Source organism: Macrobrachium rosenbergii, chromosome 42, assembly GCF_040412425.1.
Source record: "Macrobrachium rosenbergii isolate ZJJX-2024 chromosome 42, ASM4041242v1, whole genome shotgun sequence".
Lineage (NCBI taxonomy): Eukaryota > Metazoa > Arthropoda > Malacostraca > Decapoda > Palaemonidae > Macrobrachium > Macrobrachium rosenbergii.
Window position 1 is genome coordinate 20,220,622 of NC_089782.1, and position 19,996 is coordinate 20,240,617.

Below are 19,996 nucleotides of genomic sequence, written 5' to 3' on the forward strand. Positions count from 1 at the left end.
TTGTCTGTCCGTCTGACGGAATTTGGCGAAACTGTAAAAACATGATTAATTGGCAGTGGATATTTCTGTATCTTCAGATTTCAGTTAGTACTGAAAATGTTGTTTCATGCAGTGAAAGCACAATTCGTATCCTTTTAATGTCAAAAAATTGTCATTTGATTAAAAAAAAATTGTCGTATTTACCTTCTTACGTGAAACATTTCCTGGTGAGTATATGAGTATCCTTTATGATTACTGTATTCAAGTAACAGAATGATGCTCTAGCTAAGTACTCTTTAGAATTACTGTATTCAAGTAATGGAATACTGTAGCTGATTACGTAAGTATGTCTTCGGGTTCTCGTTTGGCGTATTTTTACAACATTCGTTTGAATTCCATATCAAGTTTGTTCTCAAAAGCAGCAACCCTCCTTCGTTAAGGCGTATTCAAGGCTGAGAGGTCATCACTTAAAAATTCAGATGCGGTCACTTGGGTTTATTGCTTGCATAATTTACAGGTTTGCCAATCCTTATGAAATAGGGGTACCATCTTCATTTCATACGTTTACAAATCATCAGACACAAATGATTAGGACTACAAAACTATGAATGATAACTGTCAAATTTATACATATTTAACATAAAACTCTTGATTACCGGAGGACCATCATTGTCTGTGGCTCTGGGATTTTCCAGTTTGTGCTCTTGACCTTCAAGTCCGCCTCAGGTTTTCGACAAAGTTGTCACTCTGTAGTTCTTCGTCGCCATCAACTCCAAATCATAACAAAAACAAAGATCTATAAATAAATAAATACAAGATGATTGTAAATGTTCATGTTTTTTTTCATTTTGTGATTTATAAAATTCTTTTTTTAAAGTTTTCAGGAGAAGATTCTGGAAGGTCAAGGTTCCTGCGCAGACAGAAAGAGGGTGGAGGAGGATACATGAATACAACATGTCAGCTGTGTCGGAGAAACAGTACCTTCTTTAACTCCTCCCTAAAAGGAAATTGCTTTTGGAGGAAGATGTAGCATGTTTATTATATCATAGGAAAAACAATGACACCTTTCGTTTTCCCTTTGAGATGTCTCGGATTTTCTGCCCGTTTTCACAACTGCCCATCTTCAGTTCCAAGTGTTGAAGTTATTAGCTGAATGTCCTTCTTCCTTACATTGTTCAAACCAGCTTTGCACTTTTCGAGAAGACTTGTCCACCTTTCCCTTTTGCACGAGAAGGCAAAGAAGATGAAAGTCCCCTGCAGTGAATTCGTGATAACGAAAACATACTCCAAGAAGGTGGTGCCAAAATACCATGATATGATGTAAGTCGTCCAGGGGATGCCCATGATGGCAGCCAGTCTCAGATTTATCTTGAAAAGATTTCTTCTGGCACAGTTCTCTGACACATTTCCATCTTCGTGAGATGACTTAGAAATAACCCAGGCTGTTCGAAGAAAGAGAAGGGTAATTATAAGAACGAATGTAATCACTGGATACACGAAGAACACTTGCAAAGAGTCATTTCCTCCAAACCAGCAAATACCTTGCCCTAATTTAGGAAGTAAGGATATGTCAATACCTTCAGGTTGTATGCAATCAATGGTTATAAGGACTGCGAGAGCCACTGCTGAGGTCAACCAACTAGAAATTGAGTAAAGGAGGAACCGGAACCACCTGGAGCCTTGAGCACGGTGAAAGTCTTGAGCCGTTTTTTCAAAACACCACCACGTGTCAAACGCTATGACACTCATCCAGCAGAAGGAGGACATCCAGCTGAAGTACATGACTGAAGCTGAAACATAACATGCTGTTGTTTTTGATTCAAGAAAAGGTCCCGTAATGAAGGTGATATAACTGAGTAGTAAAGAAAGACAAAGTGAAGCCAGGTTCCTTCCTGGCAGACTCCTCAGCTCTTTCGATAACACAGAGATTGCCAAATGAACCAGGAGACACACTACAGAGAGTGACATCAGGAAAGCGTAAACCAGCTTAAAACGGAAGATTTCTCTGTTCTTTGAATTACCTTCGAGAAAGCGTCCCCTTGAGTTTCATTGGTATATTTATATTTGTTTAAACCTCTGTCTGAAATAATTTTGTGGAAATGGACCTCATCATTAGTACTGTTCTTTCCAGCCATCATCTGATTATTTCTTCCAGGATCAGAGAAAGAGCTGTTTGGGGAATTGTCTCTTTTGATACAGATCCCATCCCTGTAGCGATTCTCTGATAACTGACACAAAATACTTGAGTTTCCTTCAGAACAGAAACCGGGGAAGACATCTTCATCCGCTTTGCATTTTGAGTTTAAATGCTGATTCTTTATGTCAGATATTCTATACAGGATACTAAGAGGGTAATATGGTACACTTTTAACCCTATATAAACTTGTATTGCATGGGTCAACAATGTAAACGTTATTACAAATTGCACAAAAGACATTTCTGTAATATTTGGAATTTCGTTGTATGAGGCCTTCAAAGGATTTGCACAAGTCTTCGGTTTTTCTGTCATTCCAATGTTCAGCACATGTATCTATTTCTTCCATACACTCTTCACGTGGTGCTTTTACCAAACTTTGTAAAATCATTGATTCACAAGTGAGATGAATTTCTTTACTATTAAACATTGTGGAAACTATCCACTTTTGTCTTTCACCTGAGAAAGTAATATTCAAGTTAGCGCTTATGATATTCTTGGTGGTCATTAAGCCACTACGCACACTGCAGTCAGAGCAGTTCTCAACTATCCCAGTATCACTGACATTCTCCAACTCTGACAGTATGTTTTTCTTCACCAGTTCTATAGATTTTTTATCTTTAATATCTACGCCTAACCATGAGGGAAAAGAACAACCAAATAGATACTCCCAAACTGTGATTTCTTCAGCATCATAATTACAAATGGCACAATAATAGTTGGGATATGTAGTGTTGGTTTTTTTGCTCGTAACAGGAAGATGAAGAAGAGGTTCCTTGCTCTGAGAGAAACTCAGAGGAGAGGCTCTTTCACACAGCTCTTGGATCTCTCCATCTTTCCATCTGTCTGAACACTTGACAATCATTCTGCTGTCATAGATGCACCTCGATCTTTCCAGGCTTCTTTTCATGTTTGTTTTCTCGTAAGCATCAGCATCATAACAACACCTGCTGTATTTGACACAGTCATCATGACATTCACACATCTCTCGAAAATCTACAGAGTTGTTTCGCTGTTGACAACTATAGGCCGTAGGACAAAAAGTAGAGGTGAAGGACACAAAATCATTCATTGGAGATGCTTCCACACAATTTCCGGCCACCACTGACAAAATGACCCCCAACACGAACGTCATAGTTATTCACTTGATGAAAGGAACTTTGTATTAGTCACCTAAACAGATCTTGTAGGCCTACTAGTCACCTAAACAGATCCAAGTAACGAACCAGAGCGGCTCCTGTGTTCAAGACCTCGCGCTCAGATTTTTGTGGTTTGTGGACGAGTATGATGCTTCGACAGGATGAGGGAGGTTGCCACATGATGATCCTAGGAATATATGCTTAATTGATAAACGTAGTGAAGTGTCGTTAGAATGCATGAAGTTACATTTTGCGGACAAACATTTTTTATCACGCTATTTTAAAATGAAATAGACTACTTCTAGTTTTTTTTCGCTATTTTATTGTTCTTACATCCGGACGTGAATAGGCAACTTGAACTCCGAATATTACGTTTTTCATCGGTGTCACAGCCCGTTTCCCCCCGCTCCGCTCCCCAAAAAAAGTCCAGAGTTCCCCGGGGAAAAACTTAGACGAGTCCATGTTTCCCACGGGGAAATTCCGGGACTGTTCTACACTTCCTCCCTTTAGTCTAGAATTCCCCCCTCTGGATATCACAATGAAATAAGAAAGAAGAGCAGTTTAAGATCCTTTATTGATTTAAAACGTATGTGTTATGTAGTTAGACTGTAAATGCTTGAATACTTTTTTATTTAAAAACGTATCCGTTATGTAGTTAAATTGTATATGTTTGAATACTTTTTTTTATTTAAAAACGTACCTATGTTGTAGTTAAACTGTGAATGTTTGAATAAAAAGTCAATAACTATATCTAAATACAAGTTAATAACTATATGTAAATGCAGATTTTTCTTTGACAATAGAAGTGCACTTACCTAAATACAATTAGTTCGTAACTATATCTAAATACAAGTCTTTCTTGACTATACAACTGCACTGATTCTACAAACTCGAATGACCCAATAGCATTAACCTCGTTTATAAGTCAAAGACGGTAGATAGTAGAAAGAACTGCTGAATAAAACTCATAAGGTCAATACGGTAGATAGCAGGAAGAAATGCTTTAATTCTTCATTCTGAGGGAAGCAGTGAAAACTAACATTATCACCTCGCATTTTCAAAGTCGATGAGCAACCGTACACAGTACAGTATTTTGAACATTTTGTTGAATGACAGGAGCGCTACTACGGTAAGACGCAAGACCTACTGATTTAATAAAAATAGGGAAGCACAATTGGTTTCCTGACAATCTTCAGCCTAGTTTGTTAACGAATGATAATTCAGTAGTCCGACCTGGGATAAACAAGGTCTGGTGGGTCTAACCTGACGCCAGAATCCGGGATGCGTAGGTAGCGGTAAATTTTGTGGTTTATGTCGTAAACGTTACTTCGCTATTTGTTCAATTTTTCAATTCGCTGTTATGTCAACATCAGAAAAGCTGATTTAATATTAAAATGAATGAACATGAAAAAGTCGGAGACGATGTATTTTTAAAATCAATGAACTGAAAAACTATAACGATCAAAACGCTGTAGCAGCCGAAGCCATCTAAAGATTCTATCAATTATTTTGGAAAACAAAGTATTATTTATTGGAGTATAGCAATATAAGAAAAACAAACTAGTGCTCTCAAGGTTTATCAAAGAATCACATGCAGTGCAGTGTTCACAGTGTCATATGAACAATTCGTAATGAAAAATAGACGACAATAAAAGTGTCGTCAAACTTCCTTCTCCTTCTTCTTCTTCTTCTTCTTCTTCAACAAGCAGAAGTGGTTTCCAAGACAACCACACCAAGGCTTGCTACGTATAGGCAATGTCTTCGCTGTTGAGAGCGATGGCGCAGTCAGAGCGACTGAGATCTGATGAAGACTGGATGCGACGCTGTTACCAATGTCCGTGGTGACAGTGTAAGTTGTTTGTCAGCTCACTGAATTATGCGCACGATGTAAATGAACTGAGATAGAAATGATTCGAAATGCACAGACATTCTCGTGAAGCAACCTGGAGGCCATTTTCTTTCGAAGCATCCCAGAACTGCATGCCGAAAGAATAGAGCAGAAAAGGAAGACCAAGAAAAAAGCATTCTGAAATTATGGAATAGCTTATTATTATATGAAAAAAACATACAGACACAGGTGACGGATTAGAGGACGCACATTTGCTTAGGGAGTATAGTTTTTGAGAGTCTTGAACAACTTTTATGAATATAATATCAATCGGAGTAATAAATCAAATTTAACATTATGGGAGACAGAGCTACAATAGAATCATTTATAGCAGACACATAAATCAGTCAATACGTTTACTGTAGATCTTTTTTGTCCTTGCTTCTAGAATCAAGTGTGAAGTATTCTATCGTTTCATCCACAGTTCTACAATGTGTCATTTCTTTCCGTTATTATGAAATATCGGACAATAAATGGTATTATTCAAACTGGACGCTTTTCTCATTTTACCTTAACTTCCATAATAGCGAGGCATTTTGCCTTTTAAAATTGTGCAGCCATTTACCTATAATTCTCTGATAACAAACTGTATTCCTTTACTTAGTTAGATAAAGACAATTTTGCGTTCTGTAGTAATAAAACATTCAACATTTAGCCCTGTATTTATAACAAATTGAACTACTGGTTTATAATCATGAAGAATTTGACTGCTATTTTTTCTTTATTCTTATGGAGCGCGGAAAGCTGGTGTTTCTGTACACATGTACGTTTTTATAACATACATACACACATGTATATGTATATATTATATACATACATACATACATACATTGTCGAAATACTACTCTATGCTAATGCTTACATAGTCTGTACATTATTATGAAAATGGCTTATGTATGATATTACAGACATTATAAATGACAACCAATTCAAACATATGAATTACATATGTGTAACATATCCATTTTAATTTGTACACGCACACATGCTTAATATATACACAGTGTATCACAAGCATTTGAGTATATATTCATGTTTGTGCTTGCACGTATAAATGAACATATAAGCACTATATTTACAAAAAGATCAGTAGAAGCACATCTGTCGACCTACTGGTTTGCGTGAATGCATACAGACACATACGCATAGATATATGTATACTGTATATACGTATGTACGTATTTGAGTAGATGTATCTCACGGGTAATAATCCAGATTGATTTGTTTTAAGTTTTGAAGACATCGTCAAGAGGAGTGGAATATAACGGTCGAAATTTACCGTATATTTGGTAGGGTGACGGTACAAACGAACATGCAGAAGACTGACAAAAAATGTTCACACACACAAAACCACTCAGACATATTTATACATGTGTGTGTGTGCGTGTACACTATGTGTGTCTATGTATATTATGTGTGTGCATGTATGTGCCTGCGTACTCAGTGACATTCTATGGATGACGTCTTTCAAAAAACTTAAGACGAAACTCGTTGAGACTTATACCCTTAGTTTCATTTTCTCCTGTGGCATATCTTCATACACATATCACACGTTTCGATGTATCAAAGCTTATACACACACACACACACACGCACACACACACACATATATATATATATATATACATACTGTATATTACTAAAAGGACCTCATTCAAATTGGATGGTATCTAATGGAGTATTTATTCAGAAAAAGTTAGATACCATCCAGTTTGAATGAGGTCTTTTAGTAATTCTACTATTACACAAAACAATTGTGTATGTGATGAGGTTGATTATATATATATATATATATATATATATATATATATATATATATATATATATATATAAAGCTTTGATTCATCGAAATGAATATATATATATTTATTGTGAGTGTATGCACTTACTGTCCGTTCATTTTCATTCAACGAGTGTAGAAACCTGCTGTACAGTAGTTTTTGGGAGAATCTCTTCTATGCCTAGTTCTCCCGTGAACTACGTCAGTATTCCCTCGGTTAAAAACCTTCACGATCTCCTTCCATAATCTCTTTCGGCAGGCGAATGTGACGAACATGAAAACTCCTTGCAAAAAGAAGAAAAGAGTTAAAATGTACCTTGCATATTGGTTTTCCACAAAGCCTGCCAAGAAAACAGCCACCCAAGTAGGCCCCATTGGAAGTGCCAGCGTTATGTATGCTTTGAATAAATCCCTTTTTCTTTGGGATCGGAGAACCTTCCTTAGTCCTTGATGCACTCGGTGTAAGAGAAGTGCCGTCTTGATGAAAAATGCTAGTACAGAAAAACAGGACACCATCATAGGCACGCCGACGAATAATATATATGGTAACTGTTGTCCAAACCCACACATCCTTTCTCATAGTTTAGGTTTCAAGGGCTTCAGTGTTCCGGGTACCTGAAGTTTGTCAAGAGCTATCACTGATGCTACGGCAAAGACCGACAAAGACCAACTGACGAGGGAATATTTTCTGTAAAGTTTCCAAGTCTCCAGCGACCTGGCAGCTGTAGTTGCTCTTCTAAAAGATATCCAAGCATCGAAGATATCACATTTATCCAGCAAAACGACCCAGTGTGACAGAGGTACAGAGCGCATGCCGCCCAGTAGCACGCGGTCGTTTTGAGTCCCAGGTATACAGCCATAAGGAACGTAATGCTCGTATAAGTCAGTAGCAGAAGGCAAGATAGTGGCTAAGTCATCCCAGGAAGGTTTCTTAGACTCTTCACAATGACAGAAAGGGTGATACATATGAAAAAACATAATGTTTTTTTTTATGAAAAAAATGGACAAGCACCCTTCTGGCAGTTATTTCCGACTGACTCAAGTTAGAGTATTCGTGCCTATTCCATAGAACATCAGGACACGATTCAATGTTTTTGTAAATGTCGGTGTGACCTTTGTATAAAGTTGTGTTTGGACTGGAAAAAGTTTTTTCGTTACTCTTCTTAATGAATTTTCCTTCTATATACTGCTTCACTTATATTCTGGTAAAGAATGCAAACATGCGGAGTAGTACAAAAAAGGAAAGAAGGTTTCATTATCTTTATAGTCTGCATTTGCCTGTAATTTTTTCCTCTGAATGTTATCAGGAACATGAAGTGAATCTGTTAGAGGAGGAACTTGGGAAGGAATGCCTCTTGTACCCTCCTGATCAAGCAATATGCAAGGACTTTCAATAGGGTTGTAGTTGCACTCTGCACAGTACATATTTTTGGTTCAATGTCTGCTTCAGCATAGATGATGCCACTACTGATGGAAACTCTTTTGTAGTCGCGGTGGTAGTCGACAGGAGCTGACAAGGAAAGACAAAGGTTTTCCACCTCTTTGCCCGTCCGGTTCGCTGCACAACTGTTTGTCGAGGAACTGCATTTATTGGACGGACGAATTTTGTTACGGGCTAAGTTGAAAGAACATTCCATGATGATATCACTGTTATGTGAATCCGTTACCAGCCACTTTTTCCTTTCTTCATGAAACCTGAGACAAGACTTTATGAGTTTTAACAATTTGTCTTCGTCTGTGCCTTCTCGAAGATTAAAGGTTGTCCCGTCTTTTCGAAGGTTCAAATAATTTTGTAGTATATTTTCTTCTAACGTTTTCTTATTACTAGGGAAGAAACACTGCATTTCGGAATTCCACACTTTTATATTAACAGCATCGGAATGACACAAAGCGCAGTAGTATTTGGAGTAAGTAAAATTCGTAATTTCACTGGTAACGGGCAGATGTAGAACTGGGTCTCTGCTGTCAGCGATATCCAGAGGTGAATGGGCCCTGCATAACGATTCTACGTCGGGATTATCCCACTCTTCAGGGCAGGTGCTAAACATATAACTTCCTCCTATGCACTGGCGGTTTCCCAGGTTCTGAATCTGTTTGGCCCTGTTGTAAGTGGGAGCATCGTAACAACAATCACCGTAGATGATGCACTCTGCATCACACCTGCATTTTGGTACGCTGCTTTCCGAGGTGCTTGAAGAAGCCTCACATGAGAAGTCCCTGGCGCAAGCCGAAGACTTGAAACTGGAATCGGACACAGGCAGTCCAGACGTCGATGGTAGCAAGAGGAATGACTATCAGTAAAACTGTCATCCTCAAATAGTTATCGCCTTAGTATATTGTTTATTACTGTTTATACCAAGATTAAGAAGAGTAAGACGGAGAGGAAACCTTTCGAAAGAAAAGCTTTTGCTTTTGACTTCTCTACTTCACGATCACAGGATTCGCATTAATAGTAAGAATGATTTCGTTTGTGGGGTTGGTATTGTCTGTGATTTCCTGCATTAGCAGTCTATATATGCTATATATGCATATATATATATATATATATATATATATATATATATATATATATATATATATATATATATATATATAGTTATCATAATCATGTGACCAGTATATGTATGTTTGTGTGTGTATATATATATATATATATATATATATATATATATATATATATATATATATATACATATACATATACAAAACATACATATACTGTTCATCATGATAGCGATAACTCTCACCTCGCAAATGTGCAGTCTCCTGTGCGAGTAAGATAAGATATACATGTGTTAATATGGGTGTTAGTTACTATTGTGGGTCGGAGATGGGAACAGATAAAAAGAGGGAAAGGGGAAATATAGTATACATGAGTGATCAAAGTTCCGTCAAAATATATTCCATCTTTTCCATAAATAAAATAAAAAAATTTTGTAGTTTCAAAGGATTTTTTTAGGCGCTGAGGTCTTTAACAGGAGCTGAGAAAGAAAGACGATCTTTCACCTCTTTGTCCGTCCAACTCGCAGCACAATTATTTATCGAGGGCCTCCACTTCTTCAACTTTGTTATGGGCTCACTTAGAAGAACATTCCGGGATAATATCACTGCTTTTTTAGTCCGTCATCAGCCACATTTTCCTTTCGTTATGAAATTTTGAATTAGACTTTACAAGCTTCAATGATGATTCATCGTCTGCCTGGTGACTGGAGTTGTTGTAATCTGAGCCTGCTTGAGGGCTGGAAGTTGTTGGGTTTTTTCGAAGGTATTGTTCACAATAGGGGATTAGATTTCTTTAAAAAATAGGGCATTAAGCTGAGACCTCATTAACCCTGTTGCTTTTGGTATTTTAAGTTCTAATTTGGATTTAAGGGAATCAGTGACTGGTGCCAGAACTAATATACGAAGCCAGAACGTCACAACATAGAGTACTTGCTCTTTCATCGAAATCATTTATTTATTTCATCGAAATCATTTATTTATTTCAAACACTTTTTATGAAAAGGCCAGGCGTCTTGAACAGATATTGTGGTGCGCGTTCTCCTTAATATGGTCTGGTCGAAAGTTTTTATAATTAGTAAAATGGCATTTAGACCTCTGGAAACTCTCCGTCAGAGCGGCGATGAATCACATCCCAATATGCGCGCTGGGTAACTTTTTCCTTCTAGACCGCGGTGTACTGTAGATGTACCGTCAGAAATGGAGGTAATACAAAAATGCCGACGGTGGGGACCAATTCCTGCCTTCACGGACGTTACGTACCGTCCCGAAGCTCGGGACTGAAACACCCCCTTTCATCAGCAGACTCTTGCGAGGGTTGGAAAGCGGATAGTTTAACGTGGAGTTCGTTGTCCGTAGAGTATCGCAGTTAATCATAAAAAGTAATATGGATCAAAATTACATTGTTTTATTATTATTATTAATATTATTATTATTATTTTTAGTAGTAGTAGTAGTAGTAGTAGTAGTAGTAGTATTAGTAGTAGTGAACCATCATCATCTCCAGGCCCGGGTGACGCAAAGAACCTCGAGTAATTGTAGCCAATAATATATAACATTAATAATACCGCAGCCGTTACGATATTTTTGACATTATAGTTTCACTTCTGTCTTCTACAGAAAATGGAGAAAGCAAAGGGAGGGCATAAAAACAAACCCGATTATTATGTGCATAATAACAAAGGTTCCTTATTCTATTCAACATTTCTGTACCTCATATGCCCTGGTTGAAATATGCCCAATATCATTTGGGGCGTGAGAGTGTGTATTGTTTTGCTCTCTCTCTCTCTCTCTCTCTCTCTCTCTCTCTCTCTCTCTCTCTCTCTCTCTCTCTCTATTTTTCTTTCTTTTTCCAACGGTAATAAACCTGTCCTTGCATAATAATCCAATGACACCAGTCATTAATTTTGCCTCAGTTTCTTCATTTATCTGAGCAGTTTGGAGATTTTTATATATAGGCTACTTCTTTGCTCTTATGCTTTACCTCTTAATTCCACCATTCCACGTAAAACTTAATAGTGTTTTATTCAGTATTATACATACCAAATTCTCACAGTCTTCTCGGTAGATAGCTATGATTCTATTAGTGTTATTCCTACTACTGTTGTTATTAGTAGTGCCAGTAATAGCAGCAGCAGGAGTGTTTGAATAATATCACTGATCATAGCAGTGGCGAAAGCAGTTGTATCGACATTTGCACAGGAGGACCTTCGACAGAACCTTCGCTCCCCGCGTGTGCTTTTGACTAGAGGAGCGTGGAGATATCCAACAGCTCTTCTTGCTTGATAGTGGCGCTGTCACGAAGGGTTGGAGTCCTGTGTTTCCCACTGTTTCCCCTCTTGGTTCTCCCCTTGCTGGAAGTTTTCCGTAAACTGGTTACTTGTCAGCAGAGAGAGAGAGAGAGAGAGAGAGAGAGAGAGAGAGAGAGATGCCTGCTTTCACAGGAAATCTCAAATAGTGCCAACCAAACAAACGAAATAGCTCCTACGAACAGTTTGATTCCTTTCACCGTGAAGAGTAGAAGTCAGGAGCAAAAGCCTCTCCCACCAAAGGTGTCCTCTCTTACCTTACTCTTGGTATAAACAACTATAAACATCTACCAAAGTGGTAAGGATATAAGGATTACAAAATGACATCGTCTTTTCTCATAGCGACACTCCTCTTGGTAGTACCAGTGACGTCTGGACTGCCTGTGTCCGATTTCGTTTTCAAGTCTTCGGCTTGCGCCAGCTACTGCTCGCGTGAAGCATCTTCCAGCACCTCGGAAAGCAGCGTACCAAAGTGCAGGTGTGATGCAGAGTGCATCATCTACGGTGTTTGTTGTTACGATGCTCCCACTTACAACAGGGCCAAACAGATTCATAACCTGGGAAAACGCCAGTGCATAGGTGGAAGTTACATTGAAGAGTGGGAGAATCCCGACGTAGAATCGTTATGCAGGGCCCATTCGCCTCTGGATATCGCTAACAGCAAAGACCCCGTTCTACATCTGCCTGTTACCAATAAAATTACGAATTTTATTTACTCCAGTTACTACTGCGCTTTGTGCTATTCCGATGCTGTTAATATAAAAGTGTGCAATTCCGAAATGCAGTGTTTCTTCCCTAGTAATAAGAAAACGTTAGAGAAAAATACTGATACTACGAAATTATTTGAACCTTCGAAAAGACAGAACAACCTTTAATCTTCGAGAAGGCACAGACGAAGACAAATTGTTAAAGTTCATAAAGTCTAGTCTCAAGTTTCATGAAGAAAGGAAAAAGTGGCTGGTAACGGATTCACATAACAGTGATATCATCATGGAATGTTCTTTCAACTTAGCCCGTAACAAAATTCGTCCGTCCAATAAATGCAGTTCCTCGACAAACAGTTGCGCAGCGAACCGGACGGACAAAGAGGTGGAAAACCTTTGTCTTTCCTTGTCAGCTCCTGTCGACTACCACAGCGACTACAAAATAGTTTCCATCAGTAGTGGCATCATCTATGCTGAAGCAGACGTTGAACCAAAAATATGTACTGAGCAGAGTGCAACTACAACCCTATTGAAAGTCCTTGCATATTGCTTGATCAAGAGGGTACAAGAGACACTTCTTCTTTTACAGTTCTTCCTTTAACAGTTTCACTTCATGCAGCAACTAGATAAAGAATGAGTGAATTAACATTATGGAAACGTAAGTGCATACAAACACACACACAATATATATATATATATATATATATATATATATATATATATATATATATATATATATATATATATATATATATATATATATATATATATATATGTGTGTGTGTGTGTGTATGTATATATATATATATATATATATATATATATATATATATATATATATATATATATATATATATATATATATGAATTTGTATGAATATTTTTCTTATCATTCTGTACGTTCGATTGTACCATTGTAGCGAAGGCGTGAGTAAGAGGTTGCGTCTGCAAACTTACTAATTTATTCAAGACAACAAACAGACAGATCAAGAGCTCTTGCGAGCGGAAACGCAGTGCCCGACAGGAGGTGAACAAAACAGAGATTAACACACATTCAACTCAGTTTGCTTGAATGTCTGAAGTGGGCGTGGACTGGGGAACCTTTTGCTTCTCTGTGTTGCTGGATGTTGTGCTTTGCTGGTTTGGTTAAGTCGTGCTGCAGGTCCTCTTTGAAGACCTCTAAGAATTCCTGCAGGAGGCGTCTTATTTCTGGCGGTAGAGTGGCTGATGCGACGGGTACGGTTTGTCGTATCAGCTGTTGTGGTGATGATGCGGGGCGGTTTTCGGGATCAGCTGTTTTGATGCTACGTCCACCAGCAGGTTGTGTTTTTTTAGGAAGTCTGATCCTAAAAGTGCTGCGTTACGTTTGCCGTGATGAACATCCAACTGAAGTCTTTCCCATCAAAATGACAGGTTCATTGTCAGCCTCTCATATATGTTGATGGTGCTCTGCTAGCAGTGGATACGTGGATATTGGTGGGTGGGGTGGGGTTCAGTCGTTCGTGCGGGCTGGCTGGCACGAACGATTTACGTGCTCCCGTGGCGACGAGGAATTCTATGTTCGACCTCCCATCCTTTTGAAGAGGCATGTTGAACCTTTACTTTCATACCTGCAAAAAATATAGCGGTAAGCCGGCGCAGCTCCTCTTATGAGGCAACCGGTCTGCTCACCGATGGCGTTTAGTTGTTTGCCTCTTGCGTGTTTTGTTGAAAAAAGGCAGCCTTTGTCACATTTGCAGGCCTTTTTCCCAAATCTCCAATGGAACAAGCACATTCCCTCTGGTGGTTCGTCAGAGCAGACCCACCAGACCTTGTTTATCCCAGGTCGGACTACTGGGATAACAAACTAGGCTGAAGACTGTCAGGAAAACATTTGTGCTTCCATGTTTTTTTTTAAGTCAGTAGGTCTTGCGTCTTCCCGTAGTGGCGCTCCTATTATTCAACAAAATGTCAAAATACTGCACTGTGTACTGTTGCTCATCGAATTTGAAAATACGAGGTGATAATGTTAGTTTTCGCGGCTTTCCTCAAAATGAAGAATTAAAACATTCCTTCCTGCTATCTACCGTATTGCCCTTATGAGTTTTATTTAGCAGTTCTCTCTACTATCTACCGTCTTTGACTTATGAAAGAGGTTAATGCTATTGGGTCTTGAGTTTGTAAAGTCAGTGCAGTTGTATAGTCAAGAAAGACTTGTACTGTATTGGCAAAGAAAAATCTGCATTTAGATATAGCCTAGTTATTAACTTTTATTCAAACATTCATAGTTTAACTACAGCGTGGATACGTTTTTATATAAAAAAGAATTCAAACATTTACAGTTTAACTACATAATAGATACGTTTTTAAATAAAAAAGTATTCAAACATTTACAGTTTAACTACATAATAGATAAGTTTTTAAATAAAAAAGTATTCAAACATTTACAGCTTAACTACATAACAGATACGTTTTTAAATAAAAAAAATACTTAAACATTTACAGTTTAACTACATAATAGATACGTTTTTAAATAAAAAAGTATTCAAACATTTACAGTTTAACTACATAATAGATAAGTTTTAAATAAAAAGTATTCAAACGTTTACAGTTTAACTACATAACAGATAAGTTTTTAAATAAAAAAGTATTGAAACGTTTACAGTTTAACTACATGATAGATAAGTTTTTAAATAAAAAGTATTCAAACGTTTACAGCTTAACTACATAATAGATACGTTTTTAAATAAAAAAGTACTCAGACATTTACAGTTTAACTACATAATAGATAAGTTTTTAAATAAAAAAAGTATTCAAACATTTACAGTTTAACTACATAATAAATAAGTTTTAAATAAAAAGTATTCAAACGTTTACAGTTTAACTACATAAGAGATAAGTTTTTAAATAAAAAAGTATTCAAACATTTACAGTTTAACTAAATGATAGATAAGTTTTTAAATAAAAAAGTATTGAAACATTTACAGTTTAAGTACATGATAGATAAGTTTTTAAATAAAAAGTATTCAAACGTTTACAGCTTAACTACATAATAGATACGTTTTTAAATAAAAAAGTACTCAGACATTTACAGTTTAACTACATAATAGATACGTTTTTAAATAAAAAAGTATTCAAACATTTACAGTTTAACTACATAATAAATAAGTTTTAAATAAAAAGTATTCAAACGTTTACAGTTTAACTACAGAATAGATAAGTTTTTAAATAAAAAAGTATTCAAACATTTACAGTTTAACTAAATGATAGATAAGTTTTCAAATAAAAAAGTATTAAAACGTTTACAGTTAAACTACATAATAGATACGTTTTAAAATCAATAAGGTACCTTAAATTGCTCCCCGTTCTTATTTCATGGTGCTATCCAGAGGGGGGAATTCTACACTAAAGGGAGGAAATGTAGAACAGTCCCCTAATTCCCCCGTGGGAAATATAGACTAGTCTAAGTTTTTCTCAGGGGAACTCTGGACTTCGAGGTGGTGGGAAACGGGTTGGACACCGGAGAAAAACCTAACCCTCGGCCTCTAGCTCGGCCGATTCTTTCCCGAGACTTGTTTTAGGAAATAAATAACATCTATGACGCTGAAGATGCTAGTTCAAGTTGCCTATTCACTCCCGGATGTAAGAACAATAAAATAGCGAAAAAAACTAGAAGTAGTCTATTTCATTTTAAAATAACGTGACAAAAATTGTTTTCCCGCAAAATGTAACTACATGCAATCTAACGACACTTCACTACGTTTCGTAATTAAGCATATATTCCTAGAATCATCATGTGGCAACCTCCCTCATCCTGTCGAAGCATCATACTCGTCCACAAACCACAAAAATCTGAGCGCGAGGTCTTGAACAGAGGTGGCGCTCTGGTTCGTTACTTGGATCTGTTTAGGTGACTAGTAGGCCTACAAGATCTGTTTAGGTGACTAGTAGGCCTACAAGATCTGTTTCGGTGACTAATACAAAGTTCCTTTCATCAAGTGAATAACTATGACGTTCGTGTTGGGCGTCATTTTGTTGGTGGTGGCCGGCAGTTATGTGGAAGCATCTTCAATGAATGATTTTGTGTCCTCCACCTCTACTTTTTGCCCTAGGGTCTATAGTTGTCAACAGCGAAATAACTCTGTAGATTTTCTAGGAATATGTGAATGTCATGATGACTGTGTCAAATACAGCACGTGTTGTTATGATGCTGATGCTTACGAGAAAACAAACATGAAAAGAAGCCTAGAAAGATCGAGGTGCATCTATGAGAGCAGAATGATTGTCAAGTGTTCAGACAGATGGAAAGATGGAGAGATCCAAGAGCTGTGTGAAAGAGCCTCTCCTCTGAGTTTCTCTCAGAGCAAGGAACCTCTTCTTCATCTTCCTGTTAGGAGCAAAAAAACCAACACTACATATCCCAACTATTATTGTGCCATTTGTAATTATGATGCTGAAGAAATCACAGTTTGGGAGTATCTATTTGGTTGTTCTTTTCCCTCATGGTTAGGCGTAGATATTAAAGATAAAAAATCTATAGAACTGGTGAAGAAAAACATACTGTCAGAGTTGGAGAAGGTAAGTGATACTGGGGCAGTTGAGAACTGCTCTGACTGTAGCGTGCGTAGTGGCTTAATGACCACCAAGAATATCATAAGCACTAACTTGAATATTACTTTCTCAGGTGAAGGACAAGGGTGGATAGTTTCCACAATGTTCAATAGTAAAGAAATTCATCTCACTTGTGGACCAATGATTTTAGAAAGTTTGGTAAAAGCACCACGTGAAGCGTGTATGGAAGAAATAGATACATGTGCTGAACATTGGAATGACAGAGAAATCGAAGACTTGTGCAAATCCTTTGAAGGCCTCATAGAGCGGAATAACAAAGATTACAGAAATGTCTTTTGTGCAGTTTGTAATAATGTTTACATTGATGACCCATGCAATATAACTTTCAGCGCTGCCAAAGGTGAACCATATTCCCCTCTTAGTATCCTTTATAGAATACCTGACATAAAGAATCAGCATTTAAACTCAAAATGCAAAGCGGATGAAGATGTCTTTCCCGGTTTCTGTTCTGAAGGAAACTCAAGTATTTTGTGTCAGTTATCAGAGGATCGCTACAGGGATGGGATCTGCATCAAAAGAGACAATTCCTCAAATAGCTCTTTCTCTGATCCTGGAAGAAATAATCAGATGATGGCTGGAAAGAACAGTACTAATGATGAGGTCCATTTCCACAAAACTCTTTCAGACAGAGGTTTAAACAAATATAAATATACCAATGAAACTCAAGGGGACGCTTTCTCGAAGGTAACTCAAAGAATAGAGAAATCTTCCGTTTTAAGCTGGGTTACGCTTTCCCTGATGTCACTCTCTGTAGTGTGTCTCCTGTTTCATTTGGTAATCTCTGTGTTATCGAAAGAGCTGAGGAGCCTGCCAGGAAGGAACCTGGCTTCACTTTGTCTTTCTTTACTACTCAGTTATATCACCTTCATTACGGGACCTTTTCTTGAATCAAAAACAACAGCATGTTATGTTTCAGCTTCAGTCATGTACTTCAGCTGGATGTCCTCCTTCTGCTGGATGAGTGTCATAGCGTTTGACACGTGGTGGTGTTTTGAAAAAACGGCTCAAGACTTTCACCGTGCTCAAGGCTCCAGGTGGTTCCGGTTCCTCCTTTACTCAATTTCTAGTTGGTTGACCTCAGCAGTGGCTCTCGCAGTCCTTATAACCATTGATTGCATACAACCTGAAGGTATTGACATATCCTTACTTCCTAAATTAGGGCAAGGTATTTGCTGGTTTGGAGGAAATGACTCTTTGCAAGTGTTCTTTGTGTATCCAGTGATTACATTCGTTCTTATAATTACCCTTCTCTTCCTCCGAACAGTCTGGGTTATTTCTAAGTCATCTCACAAAAATGGAAATGTGTCAGAGAACTGTGCCAGAAGAAATCTTTTCAAGATAAATCTGAGACTCGCTGCCATCATGGGCATTCCCTGGACGACTTACATCATATCATGGTATTTTGGCACCACCTTCTTGGAGTATGTTTTCGTTATCATGAATTCACTGCAGGGGACTTTCATCTTCTTTGCCTTCTCATGCAAAAGGGAAAGGTGGACAAGTCTTCTCGAAAAGTGCCAAGCTGGTTTGAACAATGTAAGGAAGAAGGACATTCAGCTAACAACTTTAACACTTGAAACTGAAGATGAACAGCTGTGAACACGGGCAGAATCTCCGAGACATCTCAAAAGGAAAACGAAAGGTAAATGACATTTTTTTTCCTATGATATAATAAAACATGATACATCTTTTTCCAGCAGTTATTTCCCCTTTAGAGGAGGTGAGTTAACGCTTGCAATGTTCCTCCAATTTACTCTTCCTGTTGTAGTTTGTATGTGTCATGTATCTTCTCCCACCTCTTCTTCTCTCTGCAGAGGACTTTGCCCCTTCAGAATTTTTTTTTTCTAAATATGTTTGAAAAAAAAACAAAAGAATTTTATATATCACGAAATGCAACAAAACAACAAAATTTACATTTATCTTGTGTTTACTCAATTACAGATCTTTGTTTCTCAGGTGATTTGGATTTAATGTCGAAGAAGAACTACGAAGTGACGACTTCGTCGAAAACCTTAGGTGGACTTGAAGGTCAAAAGGACAAAGGCCAGGGATCACCAGAATAATCAGAAAATTCCAGAGCCGTGGGGAATGATGATCCACCAGTAATTAAGAATTTTATGTTAAATATGTATTAATTTGATAGTTATCATTCATAGTTTTGTAGTCCTAATCATTTGTGTCTGATGATTTGTAAACCAACGAAATGAAGATGCTTCTTCTTCATAAGGATTTGCAAACCTGTTTAAGAAAGAAATAAACCCAAATGAGTGTACCTGAATTTTTAAATGGTGGCCTCTCAGCCCTGAATATGTCTTAATGACAGAGTACTGCTTCTTGTGATAACTCTTATGAGAACACTCTTGATATGATATACAAATGAATGTTGTATAAATAAGCCACTCGAGAACCATAAGAGTCATTTATACACTCAACTACAGTATTCCATAAATTAAATACGGAACTTAAAAAAATACTTAGCTACAGGATTCCAATAACTGAATACAGTGATCACAAAGAAAACTCAAATACTCAACAGGAAATGTTTCCTATAAAGAGGTTAATACAACGATTTTTGTTAGTCAAAAAACAATTTTTCTGCTGTACTGAAAGGTTACGAATAATGTTGGCACTGCATTAAACCGTAAATATTAATGGAAATCTGAAGACAAAGGAAAAGAAAAAAATATCCAACGCCAGTTAACCATGCTTTTACAGAGTTTCAAAGTCCATCAGGCAATATAGCTAGAGACACAGGCAGACAGTCAGACAGACAGACCGAACCGAACCGAACCTTAGCAGATGAAATGCTTCACAATGATTCCCATGACACAAGCATCTAGGTTTTCTCGTATTACAACAAAATATAAAAGTATGCTTTAGCTCCCAAATCTAC

At 37.4% G+C, this 19,996-nt stretch overlaps 2 protein-coding genes across 3 annotated transcripts in view; one reads left to right on the top strand and one right to left on the bottom strand.

Annotated features, from left to right (window-relative positions):
* The window catches only part of Rev1 (Rev1 DNA directed polymerase), a 571,847-nt gene that overhangs the window by 111,404 nt on the left and 440,447 nt on the right, over positions 1-19,996 (bottom strand). The gene's annotated exons all lie outside the window — the stretch shown is intronic.
* On the top strand, positions 15,728-19,375 carry LOC136828035 (uncharacterized). Of its 2 annotated transcripts, none has more exons than XM_067085703.1 (2): positions 15,728-18,745; positions 19,060-19,375. In XM_067085703.1, the coding sequence occupies exon 1, from the start codon at positions 16,480-16,482 to the stop codon at positions 18,700-18,702; it is 2,223 nt and encodes a 740-aa protein (XP_066941804.1). In that variant the 5' UTR covers positions 15,728-16,479; the 3' UTR covers positions 18,703-18,745; positions 19,060-19,375. The 2 variants fall into 2 exon arrangements, with proteins under 2 accessions (XP_066941804.1, XP_066941803.1); XM_067085702.1 differs by having other exon boundaries at positions 15,730-18,745; positions 19,045-19,375.

What these genes read in the sequence shown, in the direction of transcription:
- LOC136828035 (XM_067085703.1), top strand. Translation starts at nt 16,480, where the DNA reads ATGACGTTCGTGTTGGGCGTCATTTTGTTGGTGGTGGCCGGCAGTTAT.